At 42.3% G+C, this 18,095-nt stretch overlaps 1 protein-coding gene across 1 annotated transcript; it reads right to left on the minus strand.

Moving 5' to 3' along the window:
• Positions 1–1,631: 1,631 nt before the first annotated feature.
• On the minus strand, positions 1,632–17,867 carry LOC123505005. Its single transcript, XM_045256015.1, has 10 exons — positions 17,227–17,867; positions 11,193–11,432; positions 9,397–9,522; positions 7,616–7,764; positions 6,121–6,207; positions 5,120–5,328; positions 4,908–5,016; positions 4,480–4,673; positions 3,845–4,011; positions 1,632–3,457 (listed from the first exon to the last, which is right to left on the minus strand). The coding sequence occupies exons 1-10, from the start codon at positions 17,238–17,240 to the stop codon at positions 2,194–2,196; spliced, it is 2,559 nt and encodes an 852-aa protein (XP_045111950.1). The 5' UTR covers positions 17,241–17,867; the 3' UTR covers positions 1,632–2,193.
• Between the last annotated feature and the right edge of the window lie 228 nt (positions 17,868–18,095).

Below are 18,095 nucleotides of genomic sequence, written 5' to 3' on the forward strand. Positions count from 1 at the left end.
CTTAGTTGTAATAAGCATTAATGTTCTCTCTCTCTCTCTCTCTCTCTCTCTCTCTCTCTCTCTCTCTCTCTCTCTCTCTCTCTCTCTCTCTCTCTCTCTCTCTCTCTCTCTCTCTATATATATATATATATATATATATATATATATATATATATATATATATATATATATATATATATATATATATATATATATATATATATATATATATATATATATATATATATATATATATATATATATATATATATATATATATATATATATATATATATATATATATATATATATATATATATATATATATATATATATATATATATATATATATATATATATATATATATATATATATATATATATATATATATATATATATATATATATATATATATATATATATATATATATATATATATATATATATATATATATATATATATATATATATATATATATATATATATATATATATATATATATATATATATATATATATATATATATATATATATATATATATATATATAGATAGATAGATAGATAGATAGATAGATAGATAGATAGATAGATATTCATAATGACCTAAGTTTTTTTTTTTTCTTTTCGGAAAGCAACAGTCTCGTTACGATACAAAGAAACACTAATGCTTCTGAGATCATTAGTCCCGTCACCTGATCCCTTCCTTTTCTCTCTAATTTGCTGAAATCAGATATCGTATTCCTAAAACTTTTCTTCTTCCTATATCTGGCATTTAACAGGTTGTAATTTTCTTTATTTTAGAGTGGCGACACGGGTTACACGGTTTTTTTTTTTTTTTTTTTATGTCCTGCCCTATAACGCCTGTAGGTAACTTGAAGAGTGTTGGAAGCGCTGTTAAGCTTCCACCCATTAGTGGCGCAGCAAATTTATTTATAGTGATGATTAGAATGATGAGTAGAATGTCATATATTAAGGCCCATAGGACTCAAGCGCATTTTTGGTGTAACCACCTAGAACCTGGGTATCATGGTGACATGTTGATAACTTTAAACCACTCAACAAATGGCAAAGTTTCATCAAGGCCGTATACTTGGTGGAATTCGATCCCCACGCTCACGACCTTATCCACTACGCCACCGCCTTTAAGAATCCTATCTTATCAACAGGAAAATTATCTTATTAGAGAACTATTTCTTTTTAGATACTCTTGCTTAGAAAACGAACCATTTACAAGTTCCAGAATTTCATTGTTTGTATCATGGCAAGGATAAGATTCACTCATCATTCTGTGTGTGTGTGTGTGTGTGTGTGTGTGTGTGTGTGTGTGTGTGTGTGTGTGTGTGTGTGTGTGTGTGTGTGTGTGTGTTTCGGGGGTGGGAACAAGTAGCCGCGGAGGACTGATCCTCCAGATAATAATACCATAATGAGAAGTGATTCAGAAGGGACATTCTACTCGGGGCCCTTTCACCCTCTCCGATTCATACCGCGAAGAGTTCAAAAGACAAGCCATTCTTCTCACTATATTGATTTTATTCTCATCATCACGGCAGTTACTGAGCAACATTGCCGCTCATTGCAGCTAATCGTTTGTGTTTGGCGCCACACATTGACAACTCAAAATGCGCTTGTCTCTAATTAAATTATATTGATTTACTTATTTATTATTTATTTTTGTCCCAGTACAGCCTTCCTAGTTCATAAACGAGCGTCTTCACTTCATTATTTCAGATATATACGTATAGTGGTTGTACATTAATGATTATAGAAATAGTCATGACAATGATAACAATTAGAGTAACAGAATAAATGAAATTATAGAATGAAATAGTAAGTATCATAATAATAATAATGATAATAATAATAATGATAATAATAATAATAATAATAAAGATAATTATAATAATATCGATAATAATAATAATAGTAATAATTATAATAATGATAATAATGATAATAATGATAATAATAATTATGATAATGATAATAGCAATAATATTATGACAATAACTCTAACAATACTCATAATGATAATGATAATAATAAGAGAAGTAATGAAAGTAGCACTGTCGATAACATACGTACATACATAGGTAGAGGAAAGGCATCCAGACAACTAACAAATATCAGCTACAGAATCGTAAAATCACGAAGGCTTATGAACTCCGACGACTTACGGTAATTTATGCAGCTGCTGGAGGGACAGTCATTTCTTCACGCGACATCCCCTTCTTCCTGAGAGAGTTGAGGCGCTGGTTCTTGAGGGCTCGACGAGGTGGTACTAACAAATGAGGTCATTGGAGTGTCGTCGGTCCTCTGGGAAGTTTCTGAGGTGTCTAAGGGAAATGTGCCTGTGTCTTCAGAGTTGTTGTCTTTGATATAGGAGCTGTAGGAGGCGTCGCTGAAGGTATGCATCGAAATGGTATGCTGTGGAAAGTCGCTTTGGAAGTACGAAGATTCATCTGGATTTCGAGGTGTACGGGAGAGCTGTTCTGTGAGATTTACCTCCCTAAGAATATCGTCCAGCATCTCGATCAGCCTCTCAGATTCTCTAATGCGTGACCTATTGATTTCTAACACTGAAGTAGAAGAATCCTTATTCCCATTCCTATCCTCATTAACGTTATCGTTATCCCTCGTGACTTCCTCTTGAGAGCTAAGTCTTCTGGGAGCGTCTATAGGGTTGGAGTCTCTGTTTGAAAGATCTGGGGAACTTCTTGCTTGAAGTGTCATCGTTGGTTGCATCTTGGACTCCAACGTTTCTGAGTCCTGAGAGGAAAACAAGTCAATAGGCACATTGTTCAGCTGATCATACACTTGCCCTTCTCTCTCTCCTTGAGCTGGCATTGAGTCGTCAGCCAACGATCTTCTACCAGGGGAGGCTCGGGCCTGACTAGGTGATGGATGAAGAGAACTGTCAGCGGTAATAGCCGACGGGCCAGCTGAGTGAAAGGTACGTGAAGGTGAAAATGACAGAATCTGCGATGATGGAAAAGGTGCGTCCAGTGCGTAGTCTGATATGTAATGCGCTTCTGGCAACTGACTATAGTCGTAGTGCGATATGTACTCCTCCAGTAGTGAGTCGCCGTGGACCAAATGGGTGTCATAGAAACCATCAGGGAAGTCTATTGGTAATGGAGTGTGTCCTTCCACTGTCAGTACCTGCTCATGAACAATGCTATCTTCTTCAGTGGAGGGATCCGGCCGCATCATTTGGGACAGTGCAGGTCTGGGGCTGGGCTGGGGTATTTTGGACGCCTCAGTCACTGAATTGCCTGAGTCATCCTGAAGTTGATCAGCCCGCATTGCCCCTCCAAGCTGAAGAAGATGTGGCTGAAAACGAGCAGCTGCTCCGAATATCCTATTATCATATTCTTCGGTCACGATTTCTTGCAGCTGGGAACGATACTTCTTCTGCCATGCCGCCTGGGATGCCTCTCCTCGTGCTACTGCTGCTGCCAGGTCGTAAGGCTCAGGCCTGAAAGAGCAGACGCATGAATTATTGGTCAGTATTACCAAACGTATCAGTGGCTTATCTCGATTACTTTTAACATGTTTTAATGGAAATTAACACTGTTTTCAAGAATGCTTTCATGATCCTCGAGATAGTTTAAATGCTTTCACGGTTCAAGTAATGGTTTAATCTAACAGACATTCTGCATCTTTAATAGGAAAACGGTCCATGAGATCCGAGTAATCGTCTTTGTGGTCATAGAAATTAGTACATTTAAAACTGTAAGCCATTTAAGAATACTGGCTCCTATAAACACTCGTTCTTCCTAATTCCTAAGACTTAAGATATAACAAAATGTAACGAAACAAGTGACATTAGTATTGCGTTATTATACTGAAGAAAAGAACGTACAACTCGTCGCCGAAGACTTTTTCCTGGAGCTTTTGGATGTCGTGTCTGACATCGGCGATCATGAGGTTAAGGAAGTCAAAGGAGCCTGGATCTCCTTTCTCCCCTGGCACTCCGGGGATCCCTGGCAGTCCCCTCGGTCCTGGCTTCCCACTCGCTCCTGGCGGTCCCTGAAGAGGAAAACAGAATGCACCTTTTGTGATCATTACTGTAAAAATCAATCCTCTAAAATAGAGTCTGCTTCCTCTCAGTACATCTCTTACCTCACTGTATTGCAAATTGCAAACATGCAAGCAGATTTAATTTCTATGAATCATAAACACACACACACACACACACACACACACACACACACACACACACACACACACACACACACGCACGCACACACACACACACACACACACACACACACACACACACACACACACACACACACACACACACACACACACACACACACACACACACACGCCCGGTAGCTCAGTGGTTAGAGCTCTGGCTTCACAAGCCAGAGGACCGGTAACGTCTGGCTGTCTCGTCAGAGACTGCAGCAGATCAAACAGTGAATCACACACACACACACACACACACACACACACACACACACACACACACACACACACACACACACTTACCACAGCTCCTCGACGACACCTGCAAAACTTGCGGCGGCCTTGTCCTGTGATGACTGTCCATGAGTCGAGGGGAAAATCTTCTTTCGTGAAAGGTTCATCAGCCGGCAACGGCGCAACCGTTGTCTTTGGAGGCGCCGTCCACGGGGGCCCTTGCGGCCCTTCTTCCCCCGGCGGCCCTGGGGACCCTGCTGGACCTGTCGGACACAGTCACCACCTGAACTTAATTCAGTTGGCAGCCTCATAGACTCACCGTTCCCTTGCCAATACATCCATTACCATACAGTAATTTACACAATTATTTCAAATGATGCGGATACAAATTATTCGTAACAATACGAAATCACCAACACAGAACAAAATATTTAGTAATGACTCTACAAGATATAGTGCTCTTCATTAATAATTGAGTTGAAATTTTGTCAACTCACCTGGAAAGCCACGGGGTCCTGAAGATCCTGGGGGCCCCGGGGGACCTTCAGGGCCAGGAAGACCAGCGGCAAAGCTGTACAGTCTCACCGCGGTACTGAGAGCGTCGATCTGAAATGAAGAAAAAGAGTCAAGGACATTATTTCGGCAGAGGAGCACAAAGTTGGTGCGCCGTGCTCATCATGACTCGTGATTATTTCCATGATCTACTCACCTTCTCCTCAAGACTCCTTATCTTTGCTGCCATTTGTCCAACGGAGGAGCAGGACGCGGAACACTCGTTGCCTTGGTTACGCCTATGAGAACGCTCGCGGGCTTGGGCGGACTCTGGGGGGGATGAGGCGTCCCATTGCCTGGGAGAGGGAACAGCCCCACCCTCGCTCTCCAACTCACAAGTGATGTTGTCTCCTCGAAGGCGGAAACCTGTGGAGCAATGTTGAGTGAGGAAAGTGTGTGTGTGTGTGTGTGTGTGTGTGTGTGTGTGTGTGTGTGTGTGTGTGTGTCAGCGTGGATAATTTCCCTTGTTATCTTTGCTAGACCCTTCAGGAAACTACTCATTCAACTGCAAACATTGTTTGGAATGACATAAGACAGCGTTTGCTCCAAAGTTCGTGCAGTTATCCCACACACTCCTCACATATTGTAGTCTTCTCACCCTCTTGCCCTTCCTTTCTTTCGTGAACTAACGAACCTTGTCCCTTTCAGTTACTTTTTCTTTGTCTTTCACCACACCAGAACCATAACGATTTTTTTGACGATATTTTCTTACTTCTTAAAAAGCAAATCAAAATTATCACTGGACAGGCTATAGACAGGCCAAACCATTCCTTTTCTACATTCTCCCATCCATGAAGCTTATGCACATCATGCTTTTAGGTAACTAATTTTAGCTGCTTGTACTCTTTCTTTATTAGGAATGAACAGTACGAGTATTAAGAAAATATTGCTACCAAAATATAAAAAAATCAAATGTTGTATTTATAGATTTTGAAAAAGAACAGACAGTTTTAACTGAGAAACAAAATTAGTGGTATTTGTTATCTTCCTGCACCATCAACACCTTGCAATCAATAGAGAGAAGGATATTTATAGCCAAGCACTTACAGATCATCTAACTAATGTATCGAACTATCCTCCCCTTTCTTTATGTCAACCACCTTTCACTTCACGGCACTTAACGTCACCTCACCTCATCTCACCTTACCCTCACCTCACCTGGACGGCAGGAACACCTGAAAGAGCCTGGTTCGTTGATGCACTCGTGTTGGCAGACGGCGGTCCCGCTAGAACACTCGTCAATGTCTGGGGGATAGAGGACAGGTAGAGGGTAACAGTGGTGCTCCTTTCTTGTAGGTGTGCGATATATATATATATATATATATATATATATATATATATATATATATATATATATATATATATATATATATATATATATATATATATATATATATATATATATATATATATATATATATATATATATATATATATATATATGATGTGGTTCATATGACATGGCTCTGCCTAGATGTGGGGTATAGGTAAGGTAAGATTAAGTATATGTTAATCGTGAGTAACTAGAAATTGTAGGACAGAGAGAGAGAGAGAGAGAGAGAGAGAGAGAGAGAGAGAGAGAGAGAGAGAGAGAGAGAGAGAGAGTGTGTGTGTGTGTGTGTGTGTGTGTGTGTGTGTGTGTCTGTGTGTGTTCTCTGAAGCTTCTCTCTCTCTCTCTCTCTCTCTCTCTCTCTCTCTCTCTCTCTCTCTCCCTAACACCTAACACAAGAATAAAACTTTCCAATTAAATCCATACCCTAATTAACGTACGAAGGCTGAGTGGAGAGAGAGAGAGAGAGAGAGAGAGAGAGAGAGAGAGAGAGAGAGAGAGAGAGAGAGAGAGAGAGAGAGAGAGAGAGAGAGAGAGAGAGAGAGAGAGAGATGCAGGTGGCAGAGGAAGCTTAATCCATAATGGCACACACACACACACACACACACACACACACACACACACACACACACAGAGAGAGAGAGAGAGAGAGAGAGAGAGAGAGAGAGAGAGAGAGAGAGAGAGAGAGAGAGAGAGAGAGAGTGGCAGAGGAAGCTTAATCCATAACACACACGCACACACACACACACACACACACACACACACACACACACACACACACACACACACACACACACACACACACACACACACACACACAGAGACACACACACACAGAGAGAGAGAGAGAGAGAGAGAGAGAGAGAGAGAGAGATGCAGGTGGCAGAGGAAGCAATCCATAACACACACACACACACACACACACACACACACACACACACACACACACACACACACACACACACACACACAGAGAGAGAGAGAGAGAGAGAGAGAGAGAGAGAGAGAGAGAGAGAGAGAGAGAGAGAGATGCAGGTGGCAGAGGAAGCAATCCATAACACACACACACACACACACACACACACACACACACACACACACACACACACACACACACACACACAGAGAGAGAGAGAGAGAGAGAGAGAGAGAGAGAGAGAGAGAGAGAGAGAGAGAGAGAGAGAGAGAGAGAGAGAGAGATTAAATACATTCAAACTGAAACAGATCATGATTTTTTACGTAACTTATCTTTTATCACAGAGAGAGAAGAGAAAAGAAAAAAAAATTTTTTTTCAGAAATGTAGATCTAACTTTCCCACGTACCCAGACACACAGGCGTAATCCCTCTCTTATGGTTTTCCGGACTGAACCTGTAGCCAGAGAAACAAGTGCAGATGACTCGTCCGAAGTACACAGAACATTTTTGCTCGCAGAAGTTTTGTGAGCAAGGGTCCACGCTGTCCGGGAGGCATCTGAGTGAGGGAGAGAGGGCTTTGTGAGGTATAGGCAGAGAAATTATCAGGATCAGTATTCTGGACAGAACATGAAATAATGTTTTCTAGTTTGAGTAGTTAGACTTAAAACAGAGATCAGGGGCCAAATTTACTAAACAGTTACGTATTTCTTAAATCATTAAGAAGTCCATATCTCTGCTTACGGACTTTATACTTACCTAAAAAATTAAGCACTCTCTCGTAACTCGGACCTATAAGCGCCTTTTCTCCACTACACAATCCCCGAGGTAAACACTGACGAAGCCACAGGTTAGAAGTAGATTGAAATAAAGAATTACATGCAGATGAAAATACAAGTGTATTAGCACATGATAGTGGCCGAAAAGGAACGAAGGAGAGTGAAATATGTAGGCTAATTGCAAATGAGATTATCATATGTCAGTGGCCTGAGCAGGGCAGAAGACTGAGATACGAATATTAGTTCAGTGAATTTAGAAAGACGTTCATTGACTTTTTGGCGATAATGTGTACAGTGTAAAGCTGTGATCTTGGAGGTGTGAGTGCCTGGCAGTGACGTACATTACTGAATGGTGAAGGGAGAGAGAGAGAGAGAGAGAGAGAGAGAGAGAGAGAGAGAGCAATGTAAGAATGGCCTTTATTTCACTTGTATACATATAATAATGTTTGGCAGTGACTGATTCCCATCTTTTATTAAACTCATCAATGTTGATGAAGCAACAAACATATGTTTTCGTAACTTGCAGATCATTAATAATGTTGATGTACACAATGGGCCGCGTTGGTGCACACAGTGGTCCGAGTTGGTATAGGTGAGCCGAGTTGACAACGGGCCTAGTTGGTTATGGGTTGAGTTGCCCTGTAACCCTCTTTTGGGCTCCACTGACACTACTGTCTCTTGTATCGTGTGATTATGACGCATTATTTGTTTCTACTAGCTGCTGATTGGTTAATGTCCGTCGAGGAAAAAGCGCTCTTATTGTCTGAAGTAAAAAAAAAAAAAAAAAAAAAAGTGTCAACCATGCACTAATGCCATCTAGCGGAGACTACTACCAGAGAAGTGGAACAGCTGAAAAGAAAGTATCGAAGATGGCGATCTTAAGAAATCTTTAGTGAGTCGCTCTACGGAGCCGTAGTTTGTATTGGGTTTCTATCTTTTCTTCTTACATAATGCTCAATTAGGTAGTGTTAGTGAATCCTGCCCCAGAAGGAATTGTTTCTGAAATGGAGTGATGCATGAATGGAATAAATTCAGTAATAAGATTGTTAATGCTATATCATTAGGGACCTTTTAAAGAAGATTAGAGAAATTGATAGATACTGATGCTAGGCGGAAGTAGGTGGGTGTGTTTCATATTACAGGGTCTGCCACGTGTAAGCCTGTTGTCTTTTTGCAGCATCCATTACTTTCTTATGTTCTTATGGTACTGGATGGATATGTAAATGAATTATTATGTATTTACTACAGCTGTTCACTTGGTGTATTGAGAAATATTTCTTTAAGTCACCTCCAAAAACACTGGAGAGAGAGAGAGAGAGAGAGAGAGAGAGAGAGAGAGAGAGAGAGAGAGAGAGAATAGAGCTGTGAAGGGAGGGAGTGAGGGAAGAGAATAAGGGATTAGACAGCCGTACCTCCCGGCCACAAAGTTGTACCCCTGGCAGCAGTGTCTCCGGTAGCAGTCCACCCACTGATCCTTCACTTGACACTTGTAGCGAGTTGTGATCACGTTAGCACTCGGGCACTCCAGCGTGTCTGATCTGCGGAAAGAATTGAACGGGGTAACAGTGAACTGTTGAAAAGAAAGCTAAGCTAAACTCTAGTATTATACCATGAGTCGAGTTTTTTTTCTCTCTCTGTCTAGTAGATATTGAAATATCTTTTCTGATATTTCTTTCTTTCTTTCTTTCTTTGTGTGTTTATTTCCGTTTTTTTTTTCTATTTATACCATGTGGGCTTTTCACGGGAATTTATGGGCTAAAGGGGATACTGTTTAGGGTACCTCCTATCTCAAAGCCCACTCTCTAGGGAACCGTTACCCCTAATGAGGAAGCCCAGCCTACACTTGGACCGTGGACAGGATTCGAACCCGTGCGCTTGGAGACCCCTCAGACCCCAAAGCGCGCATGATTTTCTTTTTTCCTGCTTTTACTTTCATTCTCTTTCTTTCTTTCATGATTTTTTTTTTCTTTTTTTTCCTTCCTTCCTTCCTTCCTTCCTTCCATCATTCCTTCTTCCCTTCTTCCTTCCTTCCCTCCAGGCTAAAGATGTTATGTCATTTTATGTAGCAAAGAGGAAAGTGAATGAGTGTTAATGAAAACTGTAACGATATAGAATTCTAGAGAGTTAAGAAAATGGCTCTCTTGTTAATTTTGATTGCCCCTTTGCAGTGTGTGTGTGTGTGTGTGTGTGTGTGTGTGTGTGTGTGTGTGTGTGTGTGTGTGTGTGTGTGTGTGTGTGTGTGTGTGTGTGTGTAGGTAAATGCAGTATTATGTCATTCTTTTGTTGTGGCACCTAATTCTTTTACTATTGTGGTTTCTCCTTTACCTTTATGTTATGATTGGAATGAGCTGGTGCAAATCTTCCGTAGTCGTATAATTTCACAAGACATTACAAAAAGAATGATTGTATTAATTCCAACACATTAGTACTTGTAATAGTTATTTTATATATATATATATATATATATATATATATATATATATATATATATATATATATATATATATATATATATATATATATATATATATTTATTTATTTATTTATTTTTCTTTTGCCCCTCATTAGAACTTAGATGTCTCAGACTGATTAGTGGTTACGAAACAATGTAATAAGTCATAGGGTTAATTCAAAGCTCTTTGTCTAATCTTAAACCTCAAATCTAAAGTTACTTATATATAGTAGCGAAGGTTATTACCGTCTCCATCATTATCTTAATTGTTGTCTCCTTCGTATTTGCCTTCATCTTCACCATCTCATTACCTTCCTCCCCATTCACTTTCCTGCTGATTACTTGTCCCACTAGTAGTCAAAGGTAAAGTCAATCAGTCACTTAATCTGTCAATCAGTCATTTAGTCAGTCCATCATTCGGTTAGTCAATTTATCACGCAGTCAGTCAGCCAGTCAACCGTCCAATCATTCATTCAATCAAATCACCTACCAATTAATCAGTCAGTCAACCGGTCAGTCAGTCAATCATACAGTTTTCTCATCTCTCTCTCTCTCTCTCTCTCTCTCTCTCTCTCTCTCTCTCTCTCTCTCTCTCTCTCTCTCTCTCTCTCTCTCTCTTCCTATTCGTTTACTCTCTCATTAGTATTCAGAGGGCTAAATCAATCAGCCACTCAGTCAGTCAGTCATCTGGTCAGTCAATCATTTGGTCAGCGATTCAGTCAGTAAACAAGGCAGCCAATCACTTAATCATCATACCTCGTGACTGCTTCAAACTCATCGAGGAAGAAGCCCCCGTTGTCTCCGTACTCTTTGTCCTGCAGCACGGAGAAGGACGGTGCGTTGTGAGTGAGGTTACTCAGTCCGTGGCGTGGGTCTTCTTGCTCCGCTAACAAAGGGAGGGAGGCGTCTGGGTGAAGTAGAATAGAGGAAGCGCTGCAGTTTGTTGACGCCGCGACCAACACCACCACCATCACTAATCCTCTTGAACGTATCAATCTGTAGTTGTAGATCAAGGAGAGAGAGGACAAAAGAATATGAGTAATAGGCACTTAATTCATGGTCTTTGTCATGTCATGGTCAATAATAGCTTAGTAGTTTGCTTAGGTGGGTAGAGGATAGGAAAAGAATATACATGAGTAATGATTAAAGATTATTCATGATTTTCGACATTATACCTTCTGGTTATGGTGAATAGCTTAGTAATTTGCTCTGATGGATCGAGGAGACGAAAGGAATATGAATAATAGATAAGAATTATCTATGAACTTTGACATTGTGCATTTCTAGTCATGACAAACTGTTGAGTAATGAAACCTGTACTTCTTGATCGTTGGTTTTCTCTGAGTCGTAAGTCCTCTTATCTGTTTACTGATCTGTTTACAATCTATTAGTTTTTGGATTCGTAACGAGACTGTCAGCGGCTTAGAAGACTTGTATTTGGGAGGATGGGGAGAAGAGAACGCTAAGTACAGTGAGGGTGAGTCCGTAAGTCCACGAGGTTACTGGACTGTTGACCTTGACTGTGCGTGCATGAAAGCAATGCGCGTACAGAAATTAGTTGGTCAGCACGTTTTACGAATGCTGCTTGAGACGTTTTTCCTGTGCCAGATAGAATGGGAAATATAAGAATCTAAAAAGAAAAAGTAGGATAAAAACAAAAATAATGATCATAATTCTCTATGGAAAAAAAGTAATCAAAGTTCATACCTTTTATTCTTGAAATCCACTAAAAAGTGTAATATAGCCTTATAATCTTCCAGGACGTAAATTATAGTTCATGTATACTCTTGTGGCAACATGATCATATTCACGCTCACGAGCAGCTATTATGCCGTGTGTTAACCTCATCTCTTCTTATTGATGTGAGAATGGAGGAAAATGGGCACTGGAAAAATAGTTTTATTCGTCGCGCCCTTCGTCGTGTTCAGCAGACAATGACCAATGGATGGGAAGTGTTTGGTTATAGTCTAGGCAAGTTCCTCTCGTCGCGGCCTGACGCTGGCCCTCACAGCACACCCCTTTCTCCATCTCCACATCCCACTCGTACATATGATCATATTCTTTAACGCTTTCTGTATTCACAGCAAGTATTTTCCGAGATCAGAGATGATAAGTCGCGTGTTTATTGGTATTATTGTTCTATTTACATGCACAGTATATTTCTTTAAACGATGTAAATCATAAAGTTACTTTTGAAAATCCTTATAACCTCTGCTACAGGCTGAGAAAAGTAACTCCGGTGAGAGAACTAAAGATTTAAGAATATAAGATCACAGTGTTATGGTCAAAATAAACATCTGCATTCATTTTTTCTCTTTTGTCTCATTTTTTAGTTAGTTTAGTTAGTCTTTTTGGCTCTATACTACTGGGCCTATCTCCTTCAGTATGTCCTTTTTTCCTACCTTATTATTGTCCCTCGCCAGAGCTTCCTTTACATTATAAAAAGAGTAAAGAATTTGACGACTGAGGGAAAACTCCACAAACAGAGAAGGCACTGTTTCGTTACTCGATTTCTGACCTTGATCCATATTGCTTTGCACTACATCACTTGGCACTCTCCTAAATTGACATTTGTTTATCACGCTGCGAATACTTAAGTCTTTGTTTGGCAATGACCTCCAGACTCACCCTTCCGCGTCCTCCCGGCGGGATACGGACACAAGGCGAACCAAGGGTAATGGCACACGAGCCTTGATGAACAGTCCACTGAGAAGGGAAGGGGAAGAGGAAGGGTACGATGTGATAAAATGAAGATAAACTTGTATCTCGAAATATGATTGAACTTGAACACAGGGAGACGTAATGAGGGAAAGATTTACGATAATGGAATAAGATGGCATTATAAATGTTAAAGGAAAAGGGGATGAAATGGCTAGTTTTTATTTATCTATGATGAAATATTAATGGTAGTAGTACATTATAAAAAAAAGACAAAGAAGGATTATAAATTGCAAAGCGAAAAATATAAACCAGTCAGAATAAAATCAACATCTGCATTGTCTTAAACTTAAAGTAAGGAGAGTGAAGAAAACTTTAAAGTGCTTCGTTAACTTTCACAATATGTTTCTTTATTCACTTGCTTTTATTTCCTAATAACTGCGTACAAAGGCGCCAAGAGGAAGCACAGTAATAGATCAAGGAGCTCACAAAGAGAGACATTACCTAAACAAATTAATGAGTCAACATATGAAGATAAAGACTAATGTGATGCAATGTTGCGTTTCCGGGTAATGTTCTCCTTGTCCCTCATGTCAGTCCTTTTAAAACGCCCCTTTCCCGCTGTCCCCATCACGTACACCCGCGTGAGGCCCCGAACTGTGTGTTTGTGTTTCTACGGTAGTGGTAATGGTGGTGGTGGTGGTGATAAAAGGAAAGGGTTTGAGCTGTTATAATGGTTATTTACTATTATTGTGGTGGTGATAATGATTATATTAAGTGTGGTGGTGGTGTTTTTACTGCTCCAGATGTTATGACTAATATTTATACTACTACTACTACTACTACTACTACTACTACTACTACTACTACTACTACTACTACTACTACTACTACTACTACTACTACTACTTCTACCATCACCACCACCACCACCACCACCACCACCACCACCACCACCACCACCTACTACTACTACTACTACTACTACTGCTACTGCTGCCGCCACTGCTGCTGCTGCTGCTGATGCTGATGCTGCTGCTGGTGCTGATGCTGATGCCGACTGCCACTGGTGCTGACCACCACTACCACCACCACCACCACTACTGCTACTACCACCATCACCACCACCACCACCACCACCACCACCACCACCACTGCCACCACCACTACTGCACCAATAATAACAATAACACCACTGCTACCACTGCACCACTGCTGCTGCTGCTGCCACCACCACCACTGCTGCTGCTACCACCACCACCACCACCACTGCCACCACCACCACCACCACCACCACCACCACTGCCACCACTGCCACCACCACTGCCACCACCACTGCTGCTGCCACTGCTGCTGCTGCTGCTGCTGCTGCTGCCACCACTACCACTGCCACCACCACCACCACCACCACCACTCACCACCACCACCATCACCACCACCACCACCACCACCACCACCACCACCACCACCACTGCTACCACTGCTACTGCTGCTGCTGCTGCTACTACTGCTGCTGCTGCTACTAATTCCAACACTAATACTACATGACATGACAGTCCCCATTACAAGCAGGGGAGCCAAGTGAGCCAACCGCTCATTTGACAGAAACAGCCATGGATCAGACAAATGGTGTTAAATTTGCAAGGGCTCTAATCATCCTCTTGTATCTGTATATGTAGTGAACACACACACACACACACACACACACACTGGCTGGGTGACCAGCAGACGACCGAGGTGAATTACAAACACACACACACACACACACACACACACACACACACACACACACACACACGGCCCGGTAGCTGAGTGGTTAGAGCGCTGGCTTCACAAGCCAGAGGACTGGGGTTCGATTCCCCGGCCGGATAGAGATATTTGGGTGTGTCTCCTTTCACGTGTAGCCCCTGTTCACCTAGCAGTGAGTAGGTACGGGATGTAAATCGAGGAGTTGTGACCTTGTTGTCCCGGTGTGTGGTGTGTGCCTGGTCTCAGGCCTATCCGAAGATCGGAAATAATGAGCTCTGAGCTCGTTCCGTAGGGTAACGTCTGGCTGTCTCGTCAGAGACTGCAGCAGATCAAACAGTGAATTACACACACACACACACACACACACACACACACACACACACACACACACACACACACACGCCGCGTAGTGTAATGGTTAGCACGCTCGACTCACAATCGAGAGGGCCGGGTTCGAGTCCCGTAAAGCGGCGAGGCAAATGGGCAAGCCTCTTAATGTGTGGCCCCTGTTCACTTAGCAGTAAAAATAGGTACGGGATGTTACTCGAGGGGTTGTGGCCTCGCTGTCCTGGTGTGTGGAGTGTGTTGTGGTCTCAGTCCTACCCGAAGATCGGTCTATATGAGCTCTGAGCTCGCTCCGTAATGAAGAGGACTGGCTGGGTGCCCAGCAGACGACCGAGGTGAATTACACACACACCGCGTAGTGTAGTGGTTAGTGCGCTCGACTCAATCGAGAGGGCCCAGGTTCGAATCCTGGGAAGCGGCGAGGCAAATGGGCAAGCCTTTTAATGTGTGGCACCTGTTCACCTAGCAGTAAATAGATACTGGACGTAATTCCAGGGGTTGTGGCCTCGCTTTCCCGGTGTGTAGAGTGTGTTGTGGTCTCAGTCCTACCCGAAGATCGGTCTATGAGCTCTGAGCTCGCTCCGTAATGGGGAAGACTAGCTGGGTGACCAGCAGAAGACCGTGGTGAATTACACACACACACACACACACACACACACACACACACACACACGCGTAGTGTACCGGTTAGCACACTTGGTTCACAACCGAGAGGGTCCAGGTTCTAGTCCCGGAAAGCGAGGAAGCAAATGGGCAGGCCTTTTAATGTGTAGCCCCTGTTCACCTAGCAGCAAGTAGGTACGGGATGTAACTCGAGGGATTGTGGCCTCGAAGATCGGTGTATGAGCTCTGAGCTCGCTCCGTAATGGGGAAGGCTGGCTGGGTGACCAGTAGACGACCGTGGTGAATTACACACACACACACACACACACACACACACACACACACACACACACACACACACTTCACATCGATATGTAAAACGTGTGTGTGTGTGTGTGTGTGTGTGTGTGTGTGTGTGTGTGTGTGTGCAATCTAGTAAATAGACAGGTAGTAACTAGATAAACAGGTAAGTAGTTAGACAAGTTGAAAAAAATGAACTGCAATCGACAGACAGAATATTAAACAGGCTGATTGTCTGGTTGATTTATAAGTCATGAAAATGGATAACATCTTAGTGGGTGGAATGAGTGAAACCAGTGTACATTTGAAGCGAGAAATTTTACAATGAAGGAGGTCTTTGAAGAATAATAACAAATAAAAAAGATCCTTACATCTAATTCTTTTACCCATTTGTTTTCTCAGGAGATCGGTAACACGGAGTCGATGAAGTGACGAGTTTGGAGATAAGTGCTTTAGCCAACCTTCTGTTATATATCTGTCTGCCTGTCTGTCTGTCTGTGTGTGTGTGTGTGTGTGTGTGTGTGTGTGTGTGTGTGTGTGTGTGTGTGTGTGTGTGTGTGTGTGTGTGTGTGTGTGTGTAGGCGTTCACGAAAGGATGATTATTACTTTTGCACATGTATTCCCATCATAGTTCCCACCTGTATGTGGCAGCTGTCTCGATCATGGCTTGCTTGACTGCTTTTTTTCTGTTTTCATCAACTGACTCTCTCTCTCTCTCTCTCTCTCTCTCTCTCTCTCTCTCTCTCTCTCTCTCTCTCTCTCTCTCTCTCTCTCTCTCTCTCTCTCTCTCTCTCTCTCTCTCTCTCTCTCTCTCTCTCTCTCTCTATATATATATATATATATATATATATATATATATATATATATATATATATATATATATATATATATATATATATATATATATACACACACACACACACACACACACACACACACACACACACACACACACACACACACACACACACACACACACACACAAACACACGTGTTCTATGTGATGTTCGGTGATGTAATAGTGCGTTCCTCGCACAAAGGCAACTTGGGTTAGTTTGCAAGGAAATCAAGTATGATCATTCATGCATGCTATTTAGTTGCCTGTACGAATACTAAAATATGTGAGTGTACTCACGTTCGGGTGGCCATGATGCTGAAGGGTCCTGGACAGTCGGTTTTCACACCACCATGGAGAACGTGAAACCGGCTGCTTCACTCCCCACCTGTCTTTTGTTTGAACAAGCGAGGCAGACGATTAATTTCTAGTTACTGGAACCATACTGATTATATTCCTCGAATCTGCAGCAGGGCATGTACAGACGAGCTAACAATCTGTGCACCGCTTCACCACCATGCCACAGTCCTTACGATTTAACAGCGCTTTGTTTGAACCCATCTGACTTGAGGGGCTTCTCCCGCCCTCTTCCCTTGATAGTAGAGTCCCTCGCTGCCGCCACCTGCAGGAAGACCGCTCGTGACGTGCCTTCTTTTGATCTCCAGTGCTGGTTAACTCGCAATAACTCGAGAGATTCACTGGGAAAGGATTTGTTTTTCAAGTGTTCGCGGTGGAGCACTCAGGGCACTAAGGCAAGGTGATAGTGCTGGTCGTGCGTCAGGCAGGTAAGGGAGGTACGGTGAGGATGGCTAGGATGGAGGAGCACGACCAACAGTGCCGCCCTTGTCCACGGCCTCAGCACAGAGCAACCCTCAGCTGCCGGATTCCCGCTTATAACCCTGTCCACGGCACGCAGCACACTGGTAAAGTCTTCTAACTTCGTCTCTTTGTCCCCAGAGACTCTGCTCTTGCGTGGGGCACAGAGGCGGGGTTGGGGATGCATCCTATAGGGGAGGGAGGCTAAGGGTACGCCAAACAAAGGGGGATCTATCGGGCGGGCAGAGTTCTGGTGTGTTGGAGGCACTACTGTTTACTGTCTGCCAGCAGTCGCTCCTCTCTTAAGCTTGTTGCCTTGCTCCTGCAATCCCACAATAGTGTGTACATGGGCC

This window comes from Portunus trituberculatus, chromosome 17 (assembly GCF_017591435.1).
Source record: "Portunus trituberculatus isolate SZX2019 chromosome 17, ASM1759143v1, whole genome shotgun sequence".
Classification (NCBI taxonomy): Eukaryota; Metazoa; Arthropoda; class Malacostraca; order Decapoda; family Portunidae; genus Portunus; species Portunus trituberculatus.

Excerpts from the sequence above, each read along its gene's own strand:
- LOC123505005 (XM_045256015.1), bottom strand. Across the intron at positions 5,329-6,120 it reads CAGGTGTTCCTGCCGTCCAG|GTTTCCGCCTTCGAGGAGAC; the intron begins GTGAGGTGAGGG and ends ATTGCTCCACAG. Across the intron at positions 5,017-5,119 it reads TAAGGAGTCTTGAGGAGAAG|ATCGACGCTCTCAGTACCGC; the intron begins GTGAGTAGATCA and ends TCTTCATTTCAG.